The sequence below is a fragment of the Schistocerca serialis genome, chromosome 9, assembly GCF_023864345.2.
Source record: "Schistocerca serialis cubense isolate TAMUIC-IGC-003099 chromosome 9, iqSchSeri2.2, whole genome shotgun sequence".
Lineage (NCBI taxonomy): Eukaryota > Metazoa > Arthropoda > Insecta > Orthoptera > Acrididae > Schistocerca > Schistocerca serialis.
The window spans coordinates 182405664-182418291 of record NC_064646.1 but is presented as its reverse complement, the minus strand read 5'-3'; the positions used below and the strand labels follow the sequence as shown (position 1 = coordinate 182418291).

General features: G+C 39.3%; 1 protein-coding gene across 3 annotated transcripts in view; it reads left to right on the top strand.

Moving 5' to 3' along the window:
- LOC126419823 (splicing factor, suppressor of white-apricot homolog) overlaps nucleotides 1–12628 on the top strand; it is a 161813-nt gene that overhangs the window by 122714 nt on the left and 26471 nt on the right. For all 3 annotated transcript variants that reach the window (XM_050087055.1, XM_050087053.1, XM_050087054.1), the window contains exon 12: nucleotides 8026–8232. In XM_050087055.1, the coding sequence (XP_049943012.1) occupies nucleotides 8026–8232 (207 nt within the window). The remainder of the gene's footprint in view (nucleotides 1–8025; nucleotides 8233–12628) is intronic.

Below are 12628 nucleotides of genomic sequence, written 5' to 3'. Positions count from 1 at the left end.
TGACGGAATCTGCCAGCAGATAGTCCAGTGATGTTGTCTATTAGGAGCATTGGTGACTTCCAGCAGCAAATAGTAATGCACTAAAAAATTCGCTCTGATCATAGGTTCAGTTACATCCAATATGGTGAAGTATCATATCAAGGCACGTCGTAGTCCCAGGTCGAACTCGAAGTGCTGCATTCCGCATGTGATGGTGGTTGAATTATTATCTGCAGAAAGACAAAACAAAGTGGCTGGCCAGTATTTATATAACTGGGTTCATAACAGAATACTTAGGTCGGAACCTTTGCGTTCTGTCTTCTGGTCTTTGATCAAGAGGCACAATGATGACAACTGACTATCCAGCGTGATTATTCTTCCTGTCATTTACCACTGAGGAAGGTACACAGCGAGGTACACTTGTGTGCTTGGTCTCTGAACGTCTTATTATACCAGCACAGATATGTCAGAGCTGAATTGTGGATTTTGGGGAGTTTGCCGAGGAATGACTTCTCGATCTTGTGTGAAACCATTGTCTAGCTTTTAATTCAGAGAAAAGTTCGCCCATCTGCTTACTCAGCATGTCTACCTTGTTCATAATTCACTTATGTTACCATAAGTACTGTTACAGACTGTCATAGTGCCAGGGCAGGAGTCTGGCACAATAGCGTCCTGTTCCGGTCCACCATTTCCACTAGCACATCGAGCGATATGTCCGTTCGTGATATCTTCACCTGTGCTGGCAGACAGCTGCTGCACAATGTGCACAGTAATGCATCAGACACTGTGCACATGTCAACCTTGCTTCGTAAATGATGGAGGGACTAGAATATTTTTCTGTTGCAGACACCCTCCTGCATGAGAACCTGCTGCACTTGTTCTTCCTGTGAAGTGGACATCCTTTGAATTAACTTGACTTTTAGCTTTGTGTATGGGTCCACATCCGGAGGTGAAGTTATAATGTCTAGAACTATGGCTGACTGACTAAGCAGCAACACGAATTTAGTGGAATCAGTGGTCGCTCTTGTGCAGAGGAAACTTGCTTCCATCTGCACACACATAGTGCCGGGTTGTGTGACCAAAATCTGGGTAGCCACACTGCAATTCTTGTATTGCTGATGTGTCCATCATTTTGCTAATTTCTGATTCTCAAAGGTTTGTCATAATACATCTGTGTTACTTGATTATTTTCTCTCTGTGATCATGTCGGGGTCACCACAGTCGCAAATCTGTGGGGTGCTAGGCTTGATATTATGTTCTGGTCACAGCAAGAATCAGATACGAATGAGTGTGTGGTGTGTGGAGTATTACTTTGCCCTAATAAATTGCATGCCTTCAAATTCAGTGTAATGACAAGAAAATGCAATGTGCTCAGTTAGTAAGTGTATGCAGTTGCAATTTTTTCTCAGTAGCCAAGCGAACTAAACAAACTAAGCAAGGCAAAAAGCACCAACAAAATTAAGATCACAGAACTCTGCACTACAGTGAAGAGAAGGCATTCACAGGGCTCCTGGTGCCCAGTGCTTGAACTTTGGTGACGTCTGCCAGAAGATCAGCTGATCAGCTGACATGGTTGTCACTGGTCACTAAAAATTAGTAGACATTTCAGTCTGTTTAGTTTCTAGTCCTTCAGTAGTGATGTTACAGCCTTGTTGCATTTTTCACAGTCTTAATCTCTTGGTCATGACATGTTTTAACTTTTTGAATCTTCTCTTCTGGTACCCTTTTAGCTTCCTTAACATGTTTCTTGGCTTTTTCTGTTATCTCCACACACTACCCATATCTTCTCAGAGTTGGAACAGGTTCTTACGCAGTTTTGTGTCCCTTTCTTCATGTTTTCTTCATTTTCTTGGGATCATTTTTCTGTGTTGTCTTTGTTTTCTCGTGATGTTTTTAAGATCGCCTCCTAAGTTGATTGTAACTTTTCCTTGTCTATATGTGGTCTCTCCGTCATTGGTTTTACTAGTGTTTCCAGGTAGCGAGTCAAATGGCCTAAAGGGCTGTCTACTGATAGCTCACAACTACTGATTTGCAAATCGTTATCATCTTCTACATTTTTCAAGATACTGCACCCTAATACTCTCGCTTCGGTTCGGAAGACATTTTGCTTATTCTAAATCTACTGGCAAGTACTTTTAAAGAACCCCTTGGTAGCCCAAAAACTTACAAATAACAAGTAATTAAGTAAGCCCTCACTGTTATACTACAGGTAACCTGAGTTAACAAAATAGCTCTCACGACTGAATACTATAATCCTTACACCTTTACCAAAACCGAACACAACATTAACATTCACAATTTTACACAAAATATTTAAATAAGATGCACATCATAAATCAACAATCAGATGAACTTGTAGTTCACAATAAAAAGCATGTCAGAATGGTTTGCTATTGTGACTTCTTAATTGTGTAAACACGCTGTATGTTTCGGCTGGCCACATCACAGGGCAGTCTGCTAATAACTCCTCTCTTGGTTGGTTAGTGCATTTATGTTGTTGCAGTTTGGTGACTCGCCACATGATGGAAGCGTTGTTACTTGAAGTTGCCTGTCGTGCTACCAGGTGTCATTGCTGCAGTGTAGTTAAAGTTCCACCATTCGATGTCAAAGTTGCCACATGATGTTACCGATTTTGCCATTTAAAATTACTGCACTTAGAGTCCATAGTGGTTTGTTTGTGATATCCAGATTCTGTGCCTGGCTTTGCTGCTGTGGCATATAGTATCTCTTTGCTATGCCCTGCTCTTTGGCTTGGCATTTCTGAATTCTGTGTGGTCACTCTACAATTGCATTATTTGTCCAGACTAATGAGCACATTCAAGATTATAGGTCACATGAAATCAACCAATTTTAGCCATTAAAAAAGCAATTTAATGCACAAAGCCACCAGAAAATACTTCTCAGACAAGTTCGCGATGAATATTTGACGTGTTTATATATGGCAGTGCTCACATTTGCCTTTCTTAGCATCTGAATTTCAGTTATTCACCTGGATCTTAAATATGCACTTCAAGACACAGTTCATTAACACCACTTCTACCGTTTGATACTGTGAAAACATGGTATAAAAGAAATCATTGCAACTGCACAATCGAAATTACATCATTCGTTCCTGACATTTTTGGATTTAAAAATTAAATTTTATTACATTCTCCAGGTTTTAGCATTCATTATTGTGTAATTCAAAGTAACAGGCCCTAAGCACTGCAGCCAAGATGAAACTCCTCTCATTTCAGTTTTGATTGTTACCACTGAATAATCTAGCAGCCGAGTGTGTGATTTTTGTGGCTAGTATCTAATGGATGGAACTGATCAGTTTTATCTGCTACCAGAATTGTTTCATTGGGATCTTAAGTTTCTCAGTAATATCAAACAGTGGAAAATCCAGGATGGAAAATGACAGTATTATGAAAAGGATGGTTGCTGCTACTCATATAGCAGAGATGCTGAGTCGCAGATAGGCACAACAAAAAGACTGTCAGAAAGTAAGCTTTCAGCCTACAAGACCTTCATTGGAAATGGACAAAGCACACACGCACGCGTTTACGCGAATGCAACTCTCTAGCGGTGCCTGGCTGCCAAGGCCTTGGCAGCCTGTGTGTGTGTGTGTGTGTGTGTGTGTGTGTGTGTGTGTGTGTGTGTGTGTGTGTGTTTTTATTTTTTTTTTCTGACCTTGTCGGCTGAAAGCTTACTTTGTGTCAAGTCTTTTTGTTGTGCCTATCTACGGCTTGCCATCTTCCCTATATGAGGAGTAGCAATTATCCTTTTCATAGTACAGCTCCAGTGATATTGTACTCGAGGAATATAGGTTTTCTCCGTAATTAAGGACATTGTAAGTTTACAAAATGTGGAGTAATATATCAAACACAATGAGAGATGATCACTACCTTCATCTTGTGCCTGTTCTCATGTCTAATCTTTATGTAGGTCACGAAATGTGTTGGATGTTATTGTAGTAATGTGCACATGTGGTCCTTACTGCAATCTGTTGGCTAGCATGGTAGATGCAAATGCATATAATTGGCATGAGATATTTTTTTATTTATCTCGGTTCAAACAAATATGACTTGTCACTAGTGAATATAGTTTAAGAATTTACTGGGTGTCAAGCTGTGGAATGGGACCCACTCAGCTGATACGATGATTGTTATACTCCTTTAGCTATGCCATCACAACTACTCTACTATTCCCTGACACCATCATCATGCACTCAGTGCTATCAGTGCTTGCCGATCAATCTTTTACCCACTCCTGAACTCACTGCAGCTCCTTTCCAGTGAGTAGGTAGGTGTAAGACTAAAATAAGCAACTTAACTTCCTGCTGTATGTGATGATAGGAATTCTTCACTTTTAGCCAGAAACGTTCATGGCTACACTGCTGAAAAAGCAAGTTGTATTTTAAATCAGTGATGAAATTCCCTTCTGTCTACCGAAAGTGGATTTGTGCCCTCACAGTGGTATTTCAGGGACAGATAGACTGTTAAATTTAGTTTGTGTAACTCCTTTTGTTTGTTTGAGGTATGAGCAAAAAAAGCATCTATTCTGCATCTAAAAGCCTTTTTCCATCTTTCCACATAGTTTCTTGAAGATAAGTGACATTTTCTGTCTACTCAAGTTATTGGTGTGAAGATCCGATTTGGCAATCAATGAAGATGTTATACCTTTATAGCCTTAATGAATTTCATTTTATCTCCCTGCAGCTTTGTGCTGACCCCTTTTGATTTGTCAAATATATCTGAAGATAGACAATGTGAAGATTTTGCAGTTGAATTGCAAAGCGATTTTGTAAGCACGTCAGCTCAGGCTGTAGGAGGTCATTTGAATTCTTCCTCATTTTCTTGACCAAGTTGCACAAATGATGGTTGTTCAAAGATATAAATTTTATCTAGTTCACAACTTTAATGACATAGCACAAATACTAATGCAATCTTTCACCTGATATTTTAGCAACAAGGTGGTGCATATGGAATACAACTATGTCATGTATAGCAGATTTTAAATTAGCTTTAAAATCCACAAGATTGGTCAGCATCATTTTGGCTTAGCTGATGTACATCTGTTTTCACATTCATGGTAGTAAGGCCCCATGCCAGTTTTAGAGTAATGCAGGTTCTTGAATCCTAGTTTTTTGTCCTGTTGGTTTGACATTGGGCTCTCAATTTTGACAGTATTGTCAAGTAACTTTACTCCCTAGGTATACACATGATAAAAGTTGCTAATCATGTGCCTAAGTGACAAGTGCCTTAACATATTCCTTCTCTCATTACTCCACATAACTTCAGTAAGTCTCAAAAAGTGATGAGAACGATCTCGTGAAATCTTTTGTGATTCAGTCTGGTTGCCACAAGGTATTACATACTGCCTCCTTTCATACAAAAATAACGTGAATCAACCATTATTAAAGTTTGTACCTATTTTCCAAACTTTGGTTTATGATTGTGCACCCTGCACTCATCTGCGACTCATTCTGCAGATGCCCTGCGACTTACTGCCATGTGTGAAGTCATCAGACGCCAAACTGCTCCTATACCAAGTCATGGAATCCTTGCACCATATGTGGGCTCCTGTTCAGCAGAAATAAGAAGGGCAAGAATCAATAGTTAGGAACTGTATTGATACTTGTACTCTTACATTGTTCAGCTCGTAACTGGCATATGAAGAGGCAGATTCAGGGAAACTATTTTCCTATTCATTGAATATTTTAATAATGAATTAAGGATGGATCTGCCTTTTTGCAAGTACACAAATTATTGTTTTGTCACCCAAACATGTTTCACCACAGTTCTTACATCCTCACTGGATTTATTATTATTATTATTTTTCTGTGATTCTACACTGTGAGCATCCTGTGGCTGCCAACCAGTATCAGCCACAGATCTAAATTAATACACCATGTCGTCATTGTAGTATTTTGCTATTCATTAGCAGTGACAAGTTTGTTTTTGTGTACCAGACATGTTTTGTGTAGTTAAGATGAATGATTTTTCCTGCTTGTTTGTAAATACCGCACACTGTGATGTCGCTGTGGTTCATACGCACATTTCACTGCGCAAATTTATGTGTCTGATCAGACCTGTAGCTGATTTTGGTTGGAAGCCACAGGACTCGCAGTGTAAAATAAAAGGAAAATAATAATTAATAAAAAACACTGAGGATGCCACAACTGTGCTGAAACATGTTTGGGTGATAAAACAAAACACTAATTTGTGTCCTTGCAAAAAGTCGGGCCCATCCTTAATTCCTTATTATTTTTCTGCAAGCACAGGAACTGAGCTCAAAACTGCAAAATGGTAGCACTGAGTATGTGCTTACATATTGGAAGTCACAAATCATTGGTGAAGAGTTCAGTATTGATCCCTCCATGACAAAGAGCACATGTAGCGGTTGGAGGGACTATAGAGTATTAAAGGCTGGATTTTCCAGGAATTTAAAGTTGTGTGATGGTTTCAGACAAGAAATTATAATGAATGGAAACAAAAATCAAAACCAAAATTGAATATTAAAATGTCCCCCATTTCTTGACCTCTGAGACACCTGTTCTAATTGAGCTAAATACAGCTAGCTAGATGTGATGTTAGACTAATGACAATTTTTAAAAAATGGAAACAGTCTGGAAGAAAATCAGTAATACACACATTAATAATACATTCACGTTACTACAACTATTCTGTAATATCTTCATTAGTTGATTAAAGTAAGCTTTTATATTAGGTGATTTTGCTCTTGATGTAATTAAACAGACAAATTGCTGTACAGCAGAAAGTGGTTTATCAAATGAATAAAACGTTTTATGTATTTTTTTCACATAATCTCCACCAATTTCTATGCACTTGTCCCATCTTCTCCTGAGTCGTCTTTTCCCGTCAGTGAAGAATTCACTGCCTTGACATCGAAGCCAGTTCTGTCCTTTTTTCTTTAGCTCTTTGTTGCAGTTGAATTCATTGCCATGCAAAGCTTCTTTCATCAGATCATAAAGATAAAGATTGGAAGGCATAAAGTCAGGAGTCTGAAGATGGTGAGGTACAAGCTCCCAAACCACTTTGTAATAGCTCCCAGTGTTAGATGTTCCATATGAGATTGAGTGCTGTGTTGAAGGAGCAATCAGCCTTTCCTCTGCCATCCCATTTCCTTTTCAGCATGGGCTTGACTGTTGGGAATCAAGCCTGAGTGGTATAGGTTGTTGATAGTGTGTTGTTCTTCCAAGAAAATCAGACCACAGGCACTCCAAAATACTGTTAACATGGATCTAACTAGTTGACGGGGGCATGTTTCGAATTTCGTATGGACAGATTATTTCTCTGTGCATTCCTGCTTGCATTCTGGCTCAAAGTGAAGTATCAAAGTTCCATCGCAGGCTAAAATCTGCCCAAAAATGCATGATCTTTGCTATTGAAACAATATTTGAGCTAGGTGCAGGTATGAAACCTCTGTGCTTTGTACTTGGGAACTCCTCATGCACAGGTCTTTTGGTAGTAGCATTTGTTTTGAATGATGAAATGAGTTGTACAAACACTTACTTTGTTTATCTGTAAGTTGTTGGTCTTCTTGGATAAGTGAATGAGTAAAAAGTTCACAATGCTTGAGGTTGATGCTGCTATCAGACACCTGGAGGGGTGCTCATCGGTTATGCTTTTGCAGGCAGATTTAAACTTTTTCAACAACACACAAAAATGCTCACAGTTCATACAGTTACAGCTGTATTGTTTTTTAATTCAAGAGAATATTTCTTATGGCGGCGCTTGCACAGTTCCCAAAAGTAAAAATCAGAACACAGAACACTGTTTTTCAAAACTACTTTCTTTGAGCAGACTCTCCATTGTAACTAAGACTTTAGAAGAAATGACTAACACTCTTTACAAGGTTGCCAACCAACACTCATGGAAATTTCAGTTCCCTGCTTTAGGTGTTGCCTGCACCATGTGTGTTTAATTATTGAATGACACTTGTAATTGGTGGGTTCCCATTATGGTACTTTGAATCATTGTCAGCTTAAAGTAAGTAATCAGTGTGACTTATGAGTGTAAACCTTTTTACAATCTGCTTCAGGTCCAACGCTACCAGATGGTGGCCCTGTGCAGAGAGTGAGTGCAGATGAGGATGAAATTTCATCCTTACCATCTCCTGCATCAAGTGATCTTCTGTCACCACCCACTACACCAGTTCCTAGTCGAGATGTAGATAGCTGTGGAACCAGTACAGGCAATAGTACTCCTGCGCCAGCCCAGCAGTCATCTCTACTAGCTCGCTTGCAGGGTGAGTATGTTAATGAAACCAAAGAGAAAATATTAGCGTTCTTCTGAAATCTGTGTTTACTTACATGATAGAAGAAATTGGATGTAGCTGCCATTTTTAAAGGTTCTAGGAAACGATTCTTCCAGCACATTTTGTTGTTTTTTGCATTTTCTCTATATGACAACTGGTTTCATACTCTGGATGTACATCTTCAGGTCATATAAAACAAATATTTCATGTGCTACGAATTCTGAGGTACAAGTATGTGCAAAAACAAGTCGCGCCACAGTACAACCTTGGATGAAATGGCAGATGGGCATCTGATCCGTACCATGCATGATCACTAATACATCTCCTAAACACAGTCAAGAGACAAACCCAGACAGCACATGACAATCCTTGTATGATAGGATTGTATGTCTTTTAATTCTTTGTTTCCCCTTCGTATTCTGATTATGGTTTTATCCTGTCACATGGATTGTCATGTGCTGTCTGAGCTCGTGTCTTGACTGTGTTTTGGAGATATGTTAATGATTGTGCGTAGTTTGGATTGGATATCCATCTGTCGTTTCACCCAAGGTTTTACTGAGGAGTGACATGTTTTTACGCACACTTGTACCTTGGAATTTTGGGCATATGAAACATTTGTTTTACATGACTCGAAGATATACCTCCAGAGTATGAAACCGGTTGTCATACAGGGTAAACACGATAAACAGCTATTACACATGTGGACTTCTGCTCTATGTTAATATAGACTTCTATAATCTCGGATTTAAATTGCTTGTTTGTCCCTCCCATTACGCACAATCTTTTTAGCTTTGGTTGCCCGATCTAAGGTTATTTGTAATAAAGAAATTCGTTGTGTTTTCGTGCTAGCAGAACAACACAAGAGGAACTTGGTTCTACAAAGGAGGTGTATAACGTATCAGCAACATGTATTAAATGTAGAAAACATACCTGAATTGAAGTTTTTGTTGGGATTTGGAGATCAAATATTAACCGTCACTCATTTTTTGTTTCCCAAATCTCTTCTTCATTAGTTTTTTAAAGTTTCTATAAACATTGCTTTGTGCAGTGGTTGCCAGGTTCCTTTCCCTTCCTTTTCTAAGGAAGAAAGTTTAAATTAAGTTTTGATTTGATACTAGGTTGGAGGAAGGTCAGACCCCTCATGTGGTAACTGCTGTCCAATTTACTTATGTTAAACCGAGCGAGGTGGCGCAATGGTTAGTACACTGGACTCGCGTTCAGGACGACGACGGTTCAATCCCGTCTCCGGCCATCCTGATTTAGGTTTTCCGTGATCTCCCTAAATCGCTTCAGGCAAATGCCGGGATGGTTCCTTTGAAAAGGCACGGCCGATTTCCTTCCCCATCCTTCCCTCACCCGAGCTTGCGCTCCGTCTCTAATGACCTCATTGTCGACGGGACGTTAAACACTAATCTCCTCCTCCTCCAATTTACATATGTTAAAATGTGTGTGTGTATTCATAACAGAATACATGTTAATAACCTATACTTCTGTCAAAACGTAGATAGAGTCATGTTTAGGGGCCAATGCCAGTGTCTTACATAACTTTCACTGTGTTTTATAAAGTTGTTTGTGCGTTGTAGTCATTTATTAAATTTAGTATGGTACTTTTCATCCAGCGTTTCTTATAGTTTCTAGTGAAATATTTCAACAGAAACTTCCATTCACTGTGTTTAATTTCATTGAGTGTTCAAGTGGATGCTTGAATTTTTCATTTTAGATAAGAAATTGTGTGAAGTTCTCATGGTATTGGTATTAGTTGTGGCTTTGTAGTATTAATAAAAGTAGTTACTCTCTTAGTAGAGAGCGAAATGAGAGATCAGTATTGTTCATTCTTTAAATCATACTACTGTAGCAGTTGAACTTGGGTAACGTGGATGTTCAGTTTTTTTCTGTAATTGCTAACATTTTACCGTGAGTGAGAAGTATGGGCTTTGTCGTTGATTTGTGTGTAGTGGGTTATGGTGTGAGATTTGTTCAAAGTAATTTCCTTTTGGGGAGGGGGGGATGCAGTGGGGAAGCCAGTGGCCATTCTGGCGAGATCCTCTCCTGGAAATACAGAATTTGTAGCAGAAATAAATTGATAGAAGAGCAGGAGTGTAAGACCTGTGCCCTTCAGGTGCAGTTACAAAACACAAAGGAGGAACCAGATCAGATGAGGAGGGGGAATGGCGATGGGGAATGGGAACTGGCAGTTTGTAAGAAGGCAGCTAGGAGGAGGAGATTCAGGAAGTATTGGGGATTGAGCACCAGGCCACCAGTGTTGTGAAGCCCAGAGCAGGGTAGAAGTAAAGCTGTGAGTACCGGGTGAGAGTCGTGCTTCGGTAGCTCAGATGGTAGAGCACTTGCCCGCGAAAGGCAAAGGTCCCAAGTTCGAGTCTCGGTCGGGCACACAGTTTTAATCGGCCAGGAAGTTTCATATCAGCGCACACTCCGCTGCAGAGTGAAAATATCATTCTGGAAACATCCCTCAGGCTGTGGCTAAGCCATGTCTCCGCTATATCCTTTCTTTCAGGACTGCTAGTTCTGCTAGGTTCGCAGGAGAGCTTCTGTAAAGTTTGGAAGGTAGGAGACGAGATACTGGCAGAAGTAAAGCTGTGAGTACCGGGCGTGAGTTGTGCTTCGGTAGCTCAGATGGTAGAGCACTTGCCCGCAAAAGGCAAAGGTCCCGAGTTCGAGTCTCGGTCGGGCACACAGTTTTAATCTACCAAAAATTTGTTGTATGTGGAGACTTCAATATTAATTTTAAATGTGATTGTTTCCTTAACACATTTCTCATGCTCTTTGAAAGCTGCCTTCCATTAGAACATAAACAGGATACTAGCAGTAAAAGGCATCGTGGGTGGCAGACTAGTGGGATAAGAATTTCATGTAGAACAAAGTGGGAATTACTTCAAAATGTTAGAAGTAGTCACAACCAAGCTAGAGTAGCCCATTACAAACATTACTGTAAGGAGCTGAAAAATGTTACTAGGAAGGCAAAGAGTGTGGGGTACCCAAATAGAATAGCAAATTCACAGGATAACATTAAAACCATATAGTCAGTTATGAAGGAAGTGTGTGGTCAGCAGCACAATGTCAACAATATAAAGTCAGTATGTAGTAAAAATGTTTGTGTTACTGATAAGCCAGATACATGTGTAGAATTTAACAATCACTTTCTGAATGTTGCTGGTGAATTAAATAAAAACTTAGTTCTACAGGGAATCATATAACTCTCTTTGAAAATGTCTTTCCAAGACTGATTTCCGAAATATTCCTCTGTGATACTTACAAGGGCAAAATTGAGTCAATAACTAAATAACTGCGGGGTCAGGGATTTTCTCTGCCTCGTGATGGCTGGGTGTTGTGTGATGTCCTTAGGTTAGTTAGGTTTAAGTAGTTCTAAGTTCTAGGGGACTGATGACCTAAGATGTTAAGTCCCATAGTGCTGAGAGCCATTTGAACCAGCCAACTAAATAACTGAAGACATGATGGGAGTATGTAGCTGAATATTAAAATACTGTGCTGCACATTTTAACCCTGTACGTAGCCATATTTGTAATTTTTTTCTTAAGACTTCATCAGTTCCCTGAATGATTAAAGAACTCAGTATTAAATGTTCTTTATAAAAATGGAGAAAGGGATAATGTAGACAATTTTAGACCTATTTCTATGCCCTCAGTGTTTGATAAAGTTTTTGAAAAAGGCTGTGTGTGTAAGGATAATTGATCATTTTATATCACATAATTTGCTAGCTAATGTACAGTTCGGCTTTAAAAGTCGTTTAACAACTGAAAATGCTATATTCTCTTTTCTCTGTGAGCTACTGGATGGCTTAAACTAAAGGTTTCAAACATTAGGCATATTTTTGATTTAACTAAGGCTTTTGTGCTGATCACAAACTGTTGCTCCAAAAGTTGGACCATTATGGAATACAAGGATTAGCTCACAATTGGTTCACCTCATACTTTAACAACAGACAGCAAGAGGTCATTATTCACAGTGTTGAGAATGGCTGTGATGTGGGGTCTGAGTGTGGTACGGTCAAGTAGGGGGTGCTCCATGGATCAGTGCTGGGGCCATTCCTGTTCCTTATGTATATAAATGATATGCCCTCTAGTGTTACAGGTAACTCTATAATATTTCTGTTTGCTGATGACACTAGCTTGGTAGTAAAGCATGTTGTGTGCAACATTGGCTCGGTTTCAAATAGTGCATTTCATGACATAAATTTATGGCTTGTAGAAAATAAACTAATGCTAAATCACACTAAGACTCAGTTTTTACAGTTACTAACACACAATTCAACAAAACCCGACATATTAATTTCACAGAGTGGGTATATGGTTAGTGAAACTGAAAAGTTCAAATTTTTAGGTGTTGAGATAGATAGTAAACTGTCGTG